This window comes from Anomaloglossus baeobatrachus, chromosome 6 (genome assembly GCF_048569485.1).
Source record: "Anomaloglossus baeobatrachus isolate aAnoBae1 chromosome 6, aAnoBae1.hap1, whole genome shotgun sequence".
Taxonomy (NCBI): domain Eukaryota; kingdom Metazoa; phylum Chordata; class Amphibia; order Anura; family Aromobatidae; genus Anomaloglossus; species Anomaloglossus baeobatrachus.
Window position 1 is genome coordinate 333913418 of NC_134358.1, and position 18131 is coordinate 333931548.

Here is an 18131-nt window from a genome sequence, read left to right on the forward strand (position 1 = left end):
AGAAACATGATTAACTACCCTCGAAATTTTATAAGGTCCAATGAACCTTGCCTTAAATTTCGGGGAAGAAACTTTCATAGGAACATGTCTGGAAGACAACCAGACCAAGTCCCCAACCTTAAACTGGGGACCCACAGTCCTACGTCGGTTGGCAAATCGTTGGGCATTTTCCTGGGAATTGGACAATTTATCCACCACTTGATCCCAAATACGCTGCATTTTCTCCACTGCTGAATCAACACCAGGGTAGGCGGAAGACTCCATCTGCCCCAAAGAAAACCGAGGATGAAACCCGAAATTGCAGAAAAAAGGAGACATCAAATTGGCCAAACTAGCTCTATTATTAAAAGCAAACTCAGCCAAGGACAAAAAAGAAACCCAGTCGTCCTGATCAGCCAACACAAAACAGCACAAATAGGTTTCCAAAGTCTGATTTGTCCTTTCCGTCTGTCCATTGGTCTGAGGATGAAACGTAGAGGAGAAGGACAACTCAACTCCCAGCCTAGAACAAAAATCTCTCCAGAATCTAGACACAAACTGGACTCCCCTATCGGTCACAACATTCTCAGGAATTCCATGCAAACAAACCACCTGGCGAAGAAAGAAAGGTACCAACTCCGAAGCTGATGGCAACTAAGGCAGTGGCATCAAATGAATCATTTTGGAAAGTCTATCACAGATTACCCAAATAACCGTCATCCCTTCAGAAACAGGGAGATCAGAAATGAAATCCATAGAGATGTGAGTCCATGGTCTCTTAGGCACCAGCAATGGCAATAATAGGCCACTGGAACGAGAACAAGAAGAATTGGATCTAGAACAGATCTCACAGGACTGCACAAAACTCCTCACATCACGAGAAAGAGAAGGCTACCAAAAGGACCTACTCACCATTTCCCTGGTGCCAAAAATCCCAGGTTGACCAGCCAACACAGAGCAATAAACTTCAGACATCACTCTACTCCATTGGTCAGGAACATACAATTTCCCTCCTGGACATCTTTCAGGTTTGTTCTCCTAAAATTCCTCAAGACAGAGCAAGTCTCTAATCGGGTGAAATGGCAGAGAGAATCACTCCCTCATGCAGAATAGTAGCAGGCTCAGTCACATCCAAAGAATCAGCCAAGAAACTCCTAGAAAGGGCATCCACCTTAACATTCTTAGTACCGGGAATATAAGAGACTACAAAATTAAAGCGTGTGAAAAACAAGGCCCATCTAGCCTGTCTAGGATTCAACCTCCTGGCAGATTCAAGATAGATCAAATTCTTATGATCAGTAAGGACTACAATTTGATGTTGCGCCCCTACCAACCAATGTCGCCATTTTTCAAAAGCCCACTTCATAGCCAATAATTCCTGCTCCCCACATCATAATTTCGCTCTGATGTTGAAACTTTTCAGGGAAAAAATAGCACAGGGTCTAAATTTAGAGGTTACAGGGTCTCTTTGAGACAAGACAGCCCCAGCTCTGATCTCCGACGCATCGATCTCCCCCTGAAAAGGAATAGACACATCAGGCTGCCGCAAGACCGAAGCAGAAGTACACCTCCTTTTCACCTCTTGAAAAGCCAAGACTGCCTCTGAGGACCAATTCACAACATCAGCTCCCTTCTTAGTCAAATCAATCAATGGCTTGACTAGACTGGAAAAATCGCCTATGAATTTACGATAGAAATTAGCAAAATCCAAAAACTTCAGAAGGCTTTTCAAAGAATTAGGCTGTACCCAATCATGAATGGCCTGAACCTTGACTGGATCCATCTCAATTGAAAATGGTGACAAAATAAACCCCAAAAAAGTAACCTTTTGTACGCCAAACAGAGATTTCGATTCCTTGACATATAACGCATTGTCCCTGAGAACCTGAAATACTGTCCGAACCTGTTCAATATGAGAATCCCAGTCATGAGAAAAAATCAAAATGTCATCCAAATAGACAATTAAAAACTTGTCCACAAAGTCCCGGAAAATATCATTCATGAAAGATTGGAAGACGGAAAGGGCATTAGTGAGCCCAAAGGGCATCACTAGGTACTCAAAATGCCCCTCAGGGGGATTGAACGCCGTCTTCCATTCATCACCCTGTTTAATGTGAATGAGATTATATGCTCCCCAAAGATCGATTTTAGTAAACCAACTAGCACCCTTCACTCTGGAAAACAGGTCGGAAATCAGAGGCAACGAACACTGATATTTAACCGTGATTTTATTAAGGCGGAGACGATAATCAATACAGGGTTGCAATGAACCATCCTTCTTGGCCACAAAAAAAACCCCAGTGCCCAAAGGGGAAGATGATGGTCTAATGTGACCCTTCTCCAAAGACTTCTTAATGTAAGTCCGCATAGCAACATGTTCAGGCACAGATAAATTGAAAAGTCGTCCCTTAGGAAATTTACAACCAGGCACCAATTCAATAGCGCAATCACAGTCCCTATGCGGAGGCAAAGACGCGGCCTCGGTCTCATTAAACACATCCATGAAATCCGTCAAATAGTCAGGGACCTCCCGTGTCTGAGATGAAATAGACAAAATAGGAGTATCACCATGCACACAATGGCAGCCCCAAGTAGTCACAGATAAAGACGTCCAATCAAGAACTGGATTATGGGCTTGCAACCAAGGAAATCTCAGTACCAAAATATCATGCAAATTATGCAAGACCATAAACTTACAAACCTCCTGATGGTCAGGCGTGACCCACATCGTCACCTGGGTCCAAAACTGGGGCTTATTTTCAGCTAAAGGAGTAGCATCAATTCCCCTCAAAGGGATAGGAGCAGGCAATGGCACCATGGGAAAACCACAACGCTCAGCAAACCCAAAGTCCATCAAGTTCAGGGCAGCTCCAGAATCAATAAAAGCCATAGCTGAAAATGATGATAGGGAACAGATCAAAGAAACCGACAAAAGAAACTTAGACTGTAAACCGCCCAAAGTAACTGAACGGGCACATCGTTTCTCACGCTTAGGGCAGACAGAAATAGTATGAGAGGCGTCTCCACAGAAGAAACACAGCTTATTACGCCGTCTAAATTCCTGCCATTCTGCCATAGAAAGGACCCTATCACACTGCATAGGCTCTGGAGACCGCTCCGAGAGCGACACCTCAGCAAGCATTGTTTTACGTTCATTTAAACGCCTATCAATCTGAATGGCCAATGACATAGAGGCATCGAGACCAGAGGGGACAGGAAAGCCCACCATAACATCCTTTACAGGCTCTGACAACCCCTTCCGAAAAAGAGCCTCATCATTCTACTTAGTAAAGACTGCCCACTTACGAAATTTCTGACAGAATATCTCAGCAGGTTCCTGCCCCTGGAGTAAAGCCAGTAAAGTTTTCTCGGCTTGATCAATAGCATTAGGTTAATCGTATAACAATCCTAGAGCCTGAAAAAAAAATCCACATCCGCCAGAGCAGAGTCTTCGGGCGCCAGGGAAAATGCCCAATCCTGGGGGTCACCACGCAGCAGAGAAATAACAATCTGAACTCGCTGTCTGGAAAACCCTGAGGACTTCAGTTTCAAAGCAAAAAATAACCTACAATTGTTCTTGAAGTTCATAAATTTAGACCGATCCCCAGAGAACAAATTCGGTAAAGATATTTTAGGTTCTAAAGCAGGTGTCTGGGCAAGATAATCAGATATATCCTTAACCTGAGAAGTAAGCTGCTCAACTCACTCAGCCAATTGTGTGACATCCATGACAGAAAGATCCTCCACAGCACCCAGAGATAAAGAGAAAAAACACACAAAAATAAAAAAAAAAAATTCTGACACTTTTCTCCTTTTTTGTCCCCCTTCTTTTGAGTACCCTGGAATCTAGGTTAGGCCGGTGGTACTGTTATGATTCAGGGACCGGGGAGGATCATATAATGCGGAATCCCAAAAGGTAACAGAGTGGCTGGAAACTTAACGGACTGCAGACCTAATTCTAACACACAACTAACAGTAGACATGGGGAGTGCCTATGATGACATGGACGCCTCGACAAAGCCGGAGAACTAAATAATCTCACAGATAGAAATATAAGAAAGCTAATCTGCCTTGGAGTAGTCCCCAAAGATAGATAGATAGCCCCCCACATGTAAAGGTTCCGGTGATATAGAAAAACACAATACAAAGCCAGAAAGGATAGATTTCAGCAAGGGTGAGGCCCAAACTATCTTTATAAAGGAAAAGGATAGGAAAGAGCAACTGTCTGCAGCCGTAAACACTCTACAAAATACCAGCACTACTGATATGGAAAAAACCTGAGGTTACTAAACCCCTCCCCCACTGTACCAGCGCTCACATTTTACTGAGATCCAAAAAACACTAATACAGATGAGGGACTGAAAAATACCAAGCATGACAAAACACAAATCCTGCAGAATCATGGAGCTACGTATACAGACATTCCCAGCAGGGAATGATCCATTCCACCACAACTCCACACGGACAAATTAGAAATCATGCAAAGAATCAAGGCAGAACAACAACAAAAGGTGGTAAACAAATAACAGAGGTACAAAGACCACTTATCTGTGGGAAATTCCTCTTAACACATCCAGATGTGGATTGTAGGTGATTACAAGAGGGACCCGGTTGTTTTCTTCTTTAGTTTTGTAATGTAGAAGATGGTTTCTGGTTACCAGAATATCAAGAAACCATCTTCTACATTATAAAACTAAAGAAATAAACAACTGGGTCCCTCTTTTAATCACCTACAATCCACATCTGGAGGTATTAAGAGGAGCTGAAGATGCCCGGTTAAAATCTATTTTTCCAGACCGCACACTTTTGTGTTTTAGACAGCCCCCAAATCTAAGAAGCATCATTGTCAGAAGCTCCCTGTCCTCTCCAACAACAACAGGAACACTCCCCTGCAACCAGAAAAAATGTAAGACCTGTCCATTTATATTGACAATGGACAAGATAAAGATTCCCAGATCACATCAGGACTACAAGATCCCAGGTACCTTCAGCTGCACCACAACTAATGTGGTGTACTTAATTATATGTACCAAATGTCCAACTGGGGGTCTGTATGTAGGGGAGACAAGACAATAGCTCAGGACAAAGATAAATTCTCACCGCCACACAATTAGAGAAAAAAGGATAGATCTACCTGTGGCCAAACATTTTTGAAACCCAGACCACAGCATCATGGACATGAAATTGCTGGTATTGAAAGGAAACTTCAAGTCCCAGAGAGACAGGAGAATATGGGAGTACAAACTTATGATGACCTTTCACACATTCAGAGCAGGAATGAATGTGTCTCATGGATTCATGTATTTTTACATCAATTAAGAGATGTGCTCTTCAGACCATCTGGGGGCATCACAGCCCTGTACCAGACCCTAATCAGAGGACAATAAAACTTTCACACTGAACTACAGCAATATTTATGGCCACAACAGTTTGCCCCCTTGCCATAGTGATAGTTCTTCTTCACATAACTTGTTTTATTTACTGCCCCATTCTATGTCCTGTTGTGTATAAATATGTGACTCTTCAGATTTTGTGTTATATTGAGCCTGAAGAAGAGACCTGAGTAGTCTTGAAAGCTTGCTATTATTACCATCTGTTCAGGACTTCAGTTCTTTTAAACAATTTTTTATCTCTACTGGCTAACACGGTACAAAGATATATTTTACCTGTATCAAGGGAAAGCTACTAAGTTAAATAGCCCAGTCAGACCATGATTGACAGTCCTCTGCAGGTGTGTCGCTTCCATTCCTCATATTAACTGCACTGCCAGCACTGACCACAAGAGGGAGCTCCGAACTGGAAAATGTATTCACAACAGGCGTCCATGATGGGGATGGTGGGGGCCATACGGGCCTACGAGGAACAGCTGCCACCAATCCTGGTTGAGGAGAAGTCGAAGGAAGGGTCTGCGGTGGAGGAGGCCAAGACCCCAGACACCACTGCAACCGGATCCCTCACACCACCAGCCATCCTCCACTGAAGACCTGGCAGCTGCCATTAAAGTTGCTGAGAACCAGAGAGCCACTCCACCGGTCGTTGAAGACCCGGCGACTGCCCCCCAGGTCGCTGAAGACCCGGCGACCAACCCCCAGGTTGCTGAAGAAGCAGTGACCATTCCCCAGGTCACAGAGGATCCGGTGACCATTTCCCAAGCAGCTGCACACCCGGCTAATACCAACGAGCTACAGGGAACTGAAGCATGCAGCGAGGAGTTGGAGGAACCCATGCCTGGTCTGGTATGGGAAAAAGGACAGTCTCAACTGAGCTAGGAGACCACAACGAGCTGGACCACTTATCCAGACACCTTTGCCCAGCGGGTTGTGGAGGAGTGGTGGCGACAGGAACAAAAGTTGGCAGTGGAGACCCAAAACCTGGCAGCTAAGCATCGGGTCCGCCAGTTCCATCCATCAGAGCGGGGTCTGCTACGGAGAGGTACTGTGACCCGGTTTGATCTTGAATGGGAGTGGGGGTTCATTTTGGAGCTGGGGCTGAGCAAGGAAGTGTTTGTGTCCCGGTGTGATGTTGAATCCCACCTCCAGCACGGCCATCCGGGTAGGGATCTTTATCCGGGAGACTGGGTTGTGTATACATCGGCACAGGGGAGAGTGGGGCTGGTATGCCCTGGATGTCGACTTTGTCGACTGGAGGGAGCTGAAACTGAGGCAGAGCCCGCTACAGTCAGGTGTTCAGAACCAGTCCTCGCCTCCCACCCAGCACCTCGCGTACTTCGAGTACATGATCAATGTACTCAAACTGGTGGGTCAACCAGTCCCCAGTAAAATTGTTTTTCTCTGTTTTTCTAAGTTGACCTGATCATGGTTAAATGAACATTTGTGCCACAGGATTGTGGGTGTCCAGGACTTTTTCTTGTAAATAATTGCACCTCTTGTGCAACTGGAATTAGAGCAATAAAGAACTCTGCTCAGTAAGGAAGATGTTAATTATATAATAATATAATAATATTTATTCCCTTATATAGCACTATTAATTCCACAGCACTTTACATACATTGACAACACTGTCCCTGTTGGGGCTCACAATCTAGAGTCCCTATCTGTATGTCTTTGGATTGTGGGAGGAAACCGGAGAACCCGGAGGAAACCCACGCAAACACGGGGCGAACATACAAACTCCTTGCAGATGTTGTCCTTGGTGGGAATTGAACCCAGGACCCCAGCGCTGCAAGACTGCAATGCTAACCACTGAGCCACTGTGAACCTACAGTGAGTGGTACACTGACGAGTGTACATTGGGACTCCACCATATTTTTCATCCGTTCCATCAAGCCTAAGTGAAAATGTTTTACCTGCTTTATATTTGCACAGTTTTTATAATGTGAAAAGATTTATGCTGACATTTGTTTGCTTTGAAATGTTTTGATGACATGTGACCAGTATTGTTGAAAATGTTTGAAATGATTTCTGTCTCCCATAAAGGGAAGGATGTTTTCTTGTTAACCTGATACATGCATATAAAAATTGCGGTGTTAACTGTATTTTGTTGTAGCCCGGGAGTGCTACCATTTTCCATGGGGGAATGTGGTGCACCTGAGGCTCAGGTTGCCACAGGGTACTGCACCTGAATTAGGGTGCAGTATTCATCTCAGGTAAGAGGGGGTTAATCACCGGTGTTCCACATTGACACTTTACATACAGCTTAGGAGCCTTCACACAGGGTGGAATGGCTCAGGGTAGGCAGGGGGATGGCCAACACGATGCATGGTACTTCCCCTTTCACTGAAACCAGCCACCTGTGGGGCGGGTTCCACTTGGGATAGAAGTAGGCGCAACACACTCACATACAGACAGACGAGTCGGGACCATAGTTCTGACAAGACACCTCTGGAACTCTTGGACTTTACTAGGCCCAGGGCTTGGACCGGGAGCTCAGCCTGGGTATCTAACTGCTGTGGGGGACATCCTAGGAAAAAGACATTCTCTCTCTTTCTGTTCAAACACCGGTGGTAGCCCCCTTTCTTGCTTGGGATTGACCGGAGCCCACGACAGCAGAGAACAGCACCTGGGTGCAGCTTTAAACCAGTGAGCAAAACAACCTGGAACCGCAGTTGCTGACTCAGACTCTGATTAGTGACGCCGTCGCCCCGCACTCCGGCGCTCCCAGGGGATTGCCATTTTCCCCGTCATCCACCCGGGGCCTGCTCCGCCTGTGGGAAGATGCAGGTGGTGTCATGACAAACTTTCAGAAACACCCCACTTTCCCCACCATTTACTGTATGCCTTGGGGCAACGGAACCGGGCAAGGCCACCCGTGACATCCCCTGACCCGACCTGCAACGGCCCGGCAATGAGTAGGTTAACCATCTGCCCCGTGGGATGGTACTAGTACGTCTCCCTGTGCTGATCACAGGCCACAGAGAAGTTAGCAGACAGAGTACCAGAATCTGTAGTCTCCACAAACCCTGATGCCGCCATGACAATTAGCTACAGTAACATGAATTGTAAACTTCATGATTATATTTCGCACCCTGTAAAAAGGATCAAGATCTCTACAGATGGACTTGTAACCTTGAGATTGTTGAAATTTTTCAACAATTTTGGTTGTCAAGCCCTCACACAGTTTCCTCCTCTTTTTGTTCTCCATGCTTATTGTGGCACACACAATACAACGATTGAGTCCACTTTTCCACTTTTTATCTGGTTTCAGATGTGATTTTCATATTCCTTACACCTGTTACTTGCCACAGGTGCATTTAAATGAGCATCACATGCTTGAAACAAAGTTGTTTACTCACATTTTTGTCCAGACCATTTTTGGAATATTGTGTGAAATTATGTCCAATTTGCCTTTTTTCTCAGTTTTTTTTGTGTTGTTCCAATACACACAAAATAAATAAATGTGTAACAAAAATTGCAATTACAATAATTTTGTTGGAGAAATACTTAACTGTATATCACTTCTTTATTTAAAAAAAAGAAAGGACTGTCAGAATATATAATTTGGACTATATAATTCAGTTTTTGACCATATTTGGTGAATCTGTGAAAAAATACAAAGAGTTTGAAATTGAGTTACTTCAAAAGGTTTGGAGACATTAGATGTAGAAATTGTTGAATTGACATGTGGAAGTCTATGGGATTTTGAGGTAATATGTGGGGAGAATTAAAAAAGGAGCTGATATCTAAAACCTTATGCATATTCAGGATATTGATAGCAAGGAAATGGGCATCTTAATGCGCTTTGAGAGCAGTTGAAACTATTATAGGAAATAAAAAATTAAAAATTAAAGATTACATGTAAAGAGTATCCATTGTTTCAATTTCTATTTCATAAATCAATATAATACACATAACAAGAAGCAACTTTGTAAAATCAAAAACATTTGAGCCTGCACACCTTTAGTAATAAATTAATGTACAGGTGCACAAATCCGCCTTATGGTCAATGTACAAACATATACATACAGGATGAGTAAGCGCATTGAGATTAATTAATACATGAACTCCACTTTTGCTGTAAAACGTTGAAAACCTAAGGTAGAATTGTTTGTTTGATTTTTGGTCAAAGATCTTGATAGCCGTGGTTTATACATTAAAGGCTTTATGTTGAGTTATTTAGAGAGCACACCAAATTTAGGCTAAAGGCCGCTTTACACGCTGCAATATCATAACCGATATCGCTAGCATGGGTACCCGCCCCCATCGGTTGTGCGACATGGGCAAATCGCTGCCCGTGGCGCACATCGCCCAGACCCATCACACTACTTACCTGCCCTGCGACGTCGCTGTGACCGGCGAAACGCCTCCTTTCTAAGGGGGCGCTTTGTTTAGCGTCACAGGGACATCACAGCTGCGTCATTGAACCGCCGCCCAATAGAAGCAGAGGGGTGGAGATGAGCGGGACGAACATCCCGCCCACCTCGTTCCTTCCGCATTGCGGGTGGAAGGCAGGTAAGGAGAGGTTCCTCGTTCTTGCGGTGTCACACGGAGCGATGTGTGCTGCCGCAGGAACGAGGAACAACTTCGTTACTGCTGCAACAACGATATTAGAGAAAGGACCCCCATGTCACCGATGAGCGACTTTACACGTTTTTGCAACGATGCAAAATCGCTCAAAGGTGTCACACGCAATGGCATCGCTAAAGCGACCGGATGTGCGTCACAAATTCCATGTCCCCAACGAGATCGCTTGAGCGATGTTGCAGTGTGTAAAGCGGCCTTTAGTTCACCGGTCCTGTACTCATCCATTAGAACAGATCCATTGGGAAACTGATTTCTGCCAGATCCATTTTTTTAACATGGGAGTCTATGGACATCGGATCTGTTAATGGAGTGCTATTTTGCCCTCCATTGTACTTGCATTTGTAACAAACCTGTTTTCTTAACTTGTCCATAGACTCCACATATTAAAAATATGAACGAACACTGAATACCGAGCTTTTGGTTGGCTTATCTCCAGTAGAGATGAGAGAAACCGAGGTTCGGTGTTCATACCTAAACAGATTTAACCAAAAAACAGAGTTTGGGTTTTGGAGTTCGGGTGCTTTACATATGCAAACCACTCGCGAGGGCATCGCTGTGTTCAGGTACGCTCCATGCTCAGCCCAGTGTGAGCCGCTTGCAGTGTTTGAACGGCTCACACTGGGAGAAACAATGGCATGACTGGATGTAGTGTGCACCAAACAAAAAAAAAGGAAAAACCCCGACCACCTGCCCCAGAAGTGTTTATTCCTGGCTGCATGTGGGGGAGACCGGAACTGCTCAATTAGTGACTTGCATTGGGGTTCAAGTAATGGTCCAAACTGAACTTTATCTAAGATCTGCCTTAACCTGTCGAACCGAACTTCCCTTGAGATAAGTAGACCCGAACATTAAAGTTCTGTGTTCATACCGGACACAGACAAAAAAAATAGGTGTTTGAATTTGGAGTTTGGGTTTTTAACATATGCAAAACCCTCGAGCGAGCAGCACTGTGCGAGCCCTTTGCAGTGCTTGAATGGCTCGCACTGAGGATAAAATCAGTGTTATCGGTTATAGTATGCACAAACAAAAATAAAAATGGAAAAAACCACTGCCCTCCCTCCCTCGGAAGTGTGCTGTTTATGGATGGCTGCATATGGGTCAGAGAGCCAAACTGCCAATAAGTGACTTCCAGTGAACGTCAGGTAAAGTACGGGTCCAGAACAGAAGTTTATCTAAAGTCTGGTTGAAGCCGCAGAACCCGAACTTCCACGGGTCCACTCAACTCTAGTGCTGAGAGTTGGATGGGGCCACATATCCATATTAGTCTACAAAGAACAAAAATAAGTAAACAAATTTAATACTAAAGGTGTGAGAGTATATGTTTTGTAGTACATATTGGAAAGGGGTGGTGGCTCCCTCCAGGGCTCAGCACCCTTTTTAACCCATCCTTCCCATGCAAGATTTTAATTGCGAGATCTGCCTGGTTCACTTTTCACACCCCATTTAGATGAGGCTGTTTTGGCACATGGATAGGTTTACATTAGTGATGGGACCATCCATATTTAGGTACAGCTTGACTGGGTTGGATGGCTTTTGCACTCTGATCAAAAAACAATAAGTATCTTACATTTTTAACATTTACAGCACTAGCAGAGTTCATGTATTCATTAATCGCAGTGTGCTGACATATAATGATAATGTAAGTATAAATGAGAGATTTGATTCTTTTACCTTCTAAATTGATCTTTCGCTCTCAAAGCATGGGTAAAATCAATGCTTAGTGGAGACAGATTTCCCATTACTGAGATAGAAGATGATTTGAAATTTCCATGGAGAAGGGTGGGAAGAATGCAAAGAGAGGAGCTACAAGTAGAAGCAGATGTAGAAATTCTCTTGCAAGTTCTTGGAAGCAACAGTTACAGATCTGAATATAACTGCATCAACTGCTATACCCTATCTTAGTAATGAGAAAATACCGTATTTACTGAAGACAGATTTTACCCTTGAATTGAGAGTTTGCAGAACGAGTGATCAGTCCAGAAAGAGAAAGACGTGGAATTCTCTAGTAGGATATGTTATAAAGTTTCTTATTTTTAAGTGATCTATTGTTCAATTTATCAGCTGACATGTACAGCTAACAGGCTTGGGTGGATTGGAGGTCCAACCACTCCTGTTAACCCCTTAGATCGAGCTGTCAAACTATGACAATGCAATCGAACGAGCTCCGGCGGAGATCGCGCTGTTCCCCGCTGCTATCGGTGGCTCCGTTATGTGATCACAGGGCACCAATGTTTTGTCATGACAGCGCGGGGTCAGCTGATGACCCTTGTCGCTGTCATGACTCACATTTCTGCTGATCTTAGCGATGCTGGAGCATCTCTTTGATCAGCAGACATGATCGATAGTACAGGCATAAACTAGGGGACTAGTAAAATCAATAAAAAATAAGTTTTTAAAAATATGAAAAAAAATTAAAAAAAAAACCAAAACTTCACATCACCCCTTTTGCCGATTGAAGATAAAATAATAAAGAAAACCAAAAAAACAAATATTTGGTCTCACCTCTTTCAGGAGTGCATAATCTAACATATCAAATCAATTAATCTGATTGGTAAAGGGCGTAGAGAGAAAAAAAAAATCAAAATGCCAGAATTACGTTTTTTTTTTGGTCTCTGCAACATTGCATTAAAATGCAATAACAGGCGATCAAAACATCGCATCTACCCAAAAATAGTATAATTAAAAATATCAGCTCAAGTCACAAAAAATAAGAAGTCACTGAGTCCCAGATCCTGAAAAAGGAGAACACTACAGGTCTTGAAAATGGCGACAAAAACACAATTCTATTATTTTTTTTGTCAAACTTCAGAATTTTTTCAATACTTAGATTAAAGTAAAACTATACATGTTTGGTGTCTAAGAACTCGTACTTACCTGGGGAATCATAATGCCAGGTCAGTTTTACCATATAGTGTACATGGTAAATAAAATACCCAAAAAAACAATTGTGGAATTGCACTTTTTTTGCAATTTCACCGCACTTGGATTTTTTTCCCTGATTTTCAGTACAAAATGGGGCAGAATGAATGGTGTCATTAAAAATTACAACTCGTCTCACAAGAAACAAGCTCTGAGGCTGCTTTCACACATCAGGTTTTTCCTGTGCGGCACAATCCGGCGCTTTGCAGAAAAAACGCAAACGTTTTTTTTTTGCATGGACTTACATTAGTGCCGTATTGTGCCGCATGGGCTTGGGTTCCGTCCGTTTTTTGCCGCATGCGGCAGATTTAGCCGATGCGGCGTCCAGATGGAACGTTGCCTGGCACGTTTTTTTCCACTGCGCATGCTCAGTAGCCTGCCACAAGCGGCAAAAACCGGACGGGCCGCATGTAAAAAACTTATGCAAAGGATACGGTTTTGTCGCCGCATCCGTTGCATAGGTTTTAGAGCCGGATTGGCCGGCTCTGCTAAAACCGGAGGTGTGAAAGCAGCCTTATATGGCTACATTGCTGGAAAAATAAAAAAAAACATATGGCTCTTAGAGGAAGGGAAGGAAAAAATGAAACCGAAAAAAATGGAAAATCGCCGTGTGGTAAAGGGGTTAACAGAGTTGGTAAAGATATGAATAGATGGAATTATTGGGAGAAGTGGCTTGAAAATATATTACAACAAAGTAATATGGAAGTTTATATTTCTACAATTCTTTGTTTTACTGTTTCTATTGCACTTCATGAAAATATTTGTTTGCAGCTTCTTTCTTGCTGAGATATAGTCTGTGCTTCCAATAGATCATTTTTACAGCTGCAGTGAAAACAGCCTCCATCCTCTATTCTCTATCCTGCTACCACCACACCTACAGTATCTTTGTTGTGTAACCATTTTAAGATGTAAAATTGATATCAGCATTATAAAATATGTCTATATAATCTTGCATTTCTAAATGTCACATTTCATAAATATTTTGCTAAGTCTTTTATTAAATTCATTCTGTAAAAAATTAAACAAAGTCAAAGTACAGTAAATACATTTTTTTAAAATTTCTTTATTACACTTGTGAAGTTTCAACCAAGTTATCTCCTTTCAAAAAATCCCAGTCCCCGAGCGCTGAGCCCTGCTCCTTCTGTTAGTTATTGGCTACAGTGCTTAAATCCCAACCAATTGGTGATGTCAGCGGCTCTGCCTATGTAGATATAACGCCCCGCTCAGCGCGCCATGTGACAGCCAATAACAGGCATCAGGAGCAGCGCAAGAGAGTGAGCAAAAACGGCTTGTGTTTATATAACAACCCTTTTAATGTGTACCATATATTTTGTAAATATTTGACATCTATTGTTTTTACAGTAGCCATTCCTGGACCCCCAGGACCACCTGGTCAACCAGGAATTCCAGGATTCAGAAATCTGGTATGTTCACTGTTATATATCTTTTATGTAATTAATGAAAATGTGTTTGTGCTCTGCAAACATACATGTGAAAGAGGTAAAGAGATTAGCTTGACTAATTTATCTAAAAATGGAAAATTGTTTCCCTATGTTAGAGTACGTAAGGGTCAGAATATAATTTCCTTGACTATTTGCCATGCACAAGGCTCCTGCCACAAATGTATCACCTTTTATAAAATCTGAAATCAGAGAACGGCAGTGCACAAAAATGCATAGGAACAAATGAGAAAAAACAATTAAAGAGGTGTTCCCAACCTGGGCATTTATAGAATATGCCAGAATTGTCTGACAGATGAGAGTCCCAGCACTTGGACCGAGGCCTCTGTGAAGAATGGGGAAGCACAGCTATCAGACATTAATGATAAAGCCTATACAGATTGTTCATATTTTGAATACTCCTTAAGAATCCATGACATTTGTTTTACTTTTTAAACACAATACTAATTAGTTCTAACAATAAAATAGTTTTTTTTTTAATTTCTAGGATTAGATTAATCCCTTAATGACATCTGCAGTGCATGAACAGTGCATGTTGGTAGTAGGTGTATAGAACGGGCTCATGGTGTGAGCTCGCCCTTTACCCAGAAGATAATGGCTCTGAGTTACAGCCAGGTCCTACCTATAACCAATGTGGGTAGCGCAAAACATTGTCCAAGATTGTTAACCTGTTAAATGCCACTAACAAACTCAAAAAGCAGAATTAGTAGTGCACCAACATAATCGTGGTGCTCTGATGGGTTGCTATGACAGCCAGAGATCTATTGAAGACCTTAGTATTTGCCATTACAGAGCTCCCTTGAAAGCCAGCCTATCCCAAGCTTCAAAGGAGAGCATTACTTTTATTATATGATGTAAAACTGTGGTATTGCTGTATATAGTACAAGTGATCAGGCAATCGCAGGTTCGAGTCCACTAAAGGGACTAAAAAAATGCAGTGAAAAGTAAAAAAATGTTTTAACAAATAAGAAAAGAATAAAAAAATATGAACGTTAAAATCAATTCCTTTTCCTCATTAAAATAAATATACATATCCAACCTATCAAAGCATAGAAATAATTAACCAGATCCAGAAACACTGGAAACAAAAAAAAAATCAAAAACAACAAAATTATGTTTTTTTGTCATCACTGCTATACCACAAAAAATGCTGTAATGTAACAAGTGATCAAAATGTCATATCGATATAAAAACGACGTCTGACTTTGCAAAATGTAAGCTCTCATACGGCTCCATTAACTGAAAATTGAAATCAGTACTGGTCTTTGAAAATGGCGACACAAGCCAAACTTTTTTTTTCCAAATTTCTGATATTCTTTTCATCACTAAAATAATAAGAAAACTGGATATGTTTCGTATCATCTTTATGGTACTGATGAGGAGAATCATATTGCAAGGTTAGTTTTACCATACAATGTACACCATAAAAATAATTATCAAAAAACAATGCCAGAATTGTGTTTATTTCACAATTGCACCAATTTTCCCCATTTTCCAGTACACAGTGTGGTAAAAGAAATGGGGTCATTCAATCATACAACTCGTCCGACAAAAAACAAGCCCTTATACATAAGATCAAAATTAGAGAACAATATATGATCACTTGTTCTTTTCTGAAATAATGTAATTTACATTGATCAACCCTTGAAGGTATTTTGTAAGGGGTACACCATGCCAGTAGAACAGTGTTTTACAAAAGATCCAAAGTTTATCAACATAAAACCTTAATTTTGCCCAAAACGTGATGATCATAATTAGAGAACCGCAATGACTATAGCACAGAGAAAGATTATAACTAAATTTTCTGAAGGTAACAACAGTCACCAATCAGTAGGAAGTGTACAGGCCTTTGGTTTGAATGACTTCAGCACATCTGTGGCCACAGGACATCACTAGTCTCTCAGACTGCTCTGGTGTGATTTTGGGCCACTCTTCTCTTGTTATGGCTGATTTGATCCCCCCCCTATGGCCTTCATCTGGACAACCTGCTGCCGGAGGGTTTCAGTCACTTTGGAGTGGCACACCATTTTTGCAAAGTCAGTGCAAACTGGAAAGTAAAGCGGGTTTTACACGCTACGATATATCATACGATGTCTTCAGGGTCACATCGTAAGTGATGCACATCCGGCATCGTATGACATATCGTAGCGTGTGACAGCTACGAGCGAGTGTTAACGAGCAAAAATACTCACATTATCGTTGCTCGTTGACATGTCACTCATTTTCATAAAATCGAATGTCCGGTTTTCATTGTTCCCGTGGCAGCACACGTCGCTCCATGTGACACCCCGGGAACGATGAACTGCAGCTTACTTGCGTCCCGCCTGTAATGCGGAAGGAAGATGGTAGGCGGGATGTTTATGTCCCGCTCATCTCCGCCCCTCCGCTTCTATTGGCCGGCTGCTGTGTGACGTCGCTGTGACGCCGAATGTCCCTTCCCCTTCAGGAAGTGGATGTTCGCCGCCCACTGTGAGGTCGTTTGGAAGGTAAGTACATGTGACAGGGGGGTTACATCATTGTGTGACACGGGCAACAAATTGCCCGTGCCGCACAAACAATGGGGACGGGTGTGATCCCAAATGCGATCGCACGATTAATTGCAGCGTGTATAGCAGGCTTTAGGCTGCCAGTGAAATAGGGTTTGAGAGAAATCAGCAGCCAGATTAACACCAATAACTTGCAGATATCTGAAAGTGTTCTCTAATTGCAATCAATGTTCATTTTTATTTATCTAATTTACATTTTTATTATGTGCTTTGGAATAAATTGAATTCATAAAATAAGTTTACAATACTGCTAGTTTACTCATGTTAGTATATAATCACATCGGACTACACAATGACCTTAGCATTTAGGAAATTGTGTGTTGTTATCTAGTTTTGATCTCCATTATATATGTGTCCACAAAAATAAAAATGTTATGACTGGGAAGAAGGGGAGGAAAAAAGAAAGTGCAAAAATGGAAATCAGCTGCTTCAGGAAGGGGTTAAGAGCTTCTGGAGTCTGTCCAAAAGCTGCCTCCTGCTGTATATATTTTTGTTGCTAATATGGAGGTACTCTACCTTACAGCAAGTCATGATTTTTTTTTATGTTAGGAATATCATAGGTATGCTAGCAGCTCTATGCACTAGGCACAATATGGTCACGTGCATGAGCTTTTACAAACACTTGAAACTTTACATGTGTGTATATACAGTATATATATACAATAACAGTTTAGGGGGGATTATATCTCTCAGTATTGCCTTCTTCTGAAACAGATGGGCACTTCAGTCACTCCAAGAATAAAGTCCAACTCTAGGCAAGTGTGATGCAATTGACCGCAACCAGTTTTGTATGTTGTGTATGCTGTTCGGTTGAATCAAAAACACAAATGAAAATTGTAGGCCACTAAGTACACATGTAAAGGCTAATTCAAAAGAGCACAGCATCCCTTAAAAATATAATAGTGGCTTACTCCCAATAGTTTTGCCAAAAGCACAGAGAGCCTCAGGTTGTGAACTCTTTGTTCTTTTTTAATCATACCTTAGGCCTCACTGAGATGTCCATGTTGTACGTATGTGTGTTATATTTGGCGTCACGAAGATCCTGTTTGTGACGCCAATTATAACACAACGGCGTCGAGGGGTTTTCACCTGGCACATCGCCGGGCCGGGGGTGCAGATCCTCTGCGTCATCACGGGCTGGCCTGGCCCGGTTTTGTGACCCCAAGATGTACAGAAGGGGGGAAAGCGGTGGACGGGAGGCAGGATGGAGGATGGGGGTGGTAGTGATGGTTAGGAAAGTCTTTTAT

General features: G+C 42.4%; 1 protein-coding gene across 3 annotated transcripts in view; it reads left to right on the forward strand.

The window, feature by feature from the left end:
• The window catches only part of COL15A1 (collagen type XV alpha 1 chain), a 1158634-nt gene that overhangs the window by 947743 nt on the left and 192760 nt on the right, over positions 1–18131 (forward strand). For all 3 annotated transcript variants that reach the window (XM_075314950.1, XM_075314949.1, XM_075314951.1), the window contains one exon: positions 14241–14302. In XM_075314950.1, the coding sequence (XP_075171065.1) occupies positions 14241–14302 (62 nt within the window). The remainder of the gene's footprint in view (positions 1–14240; positions 14303–18131) is intronic.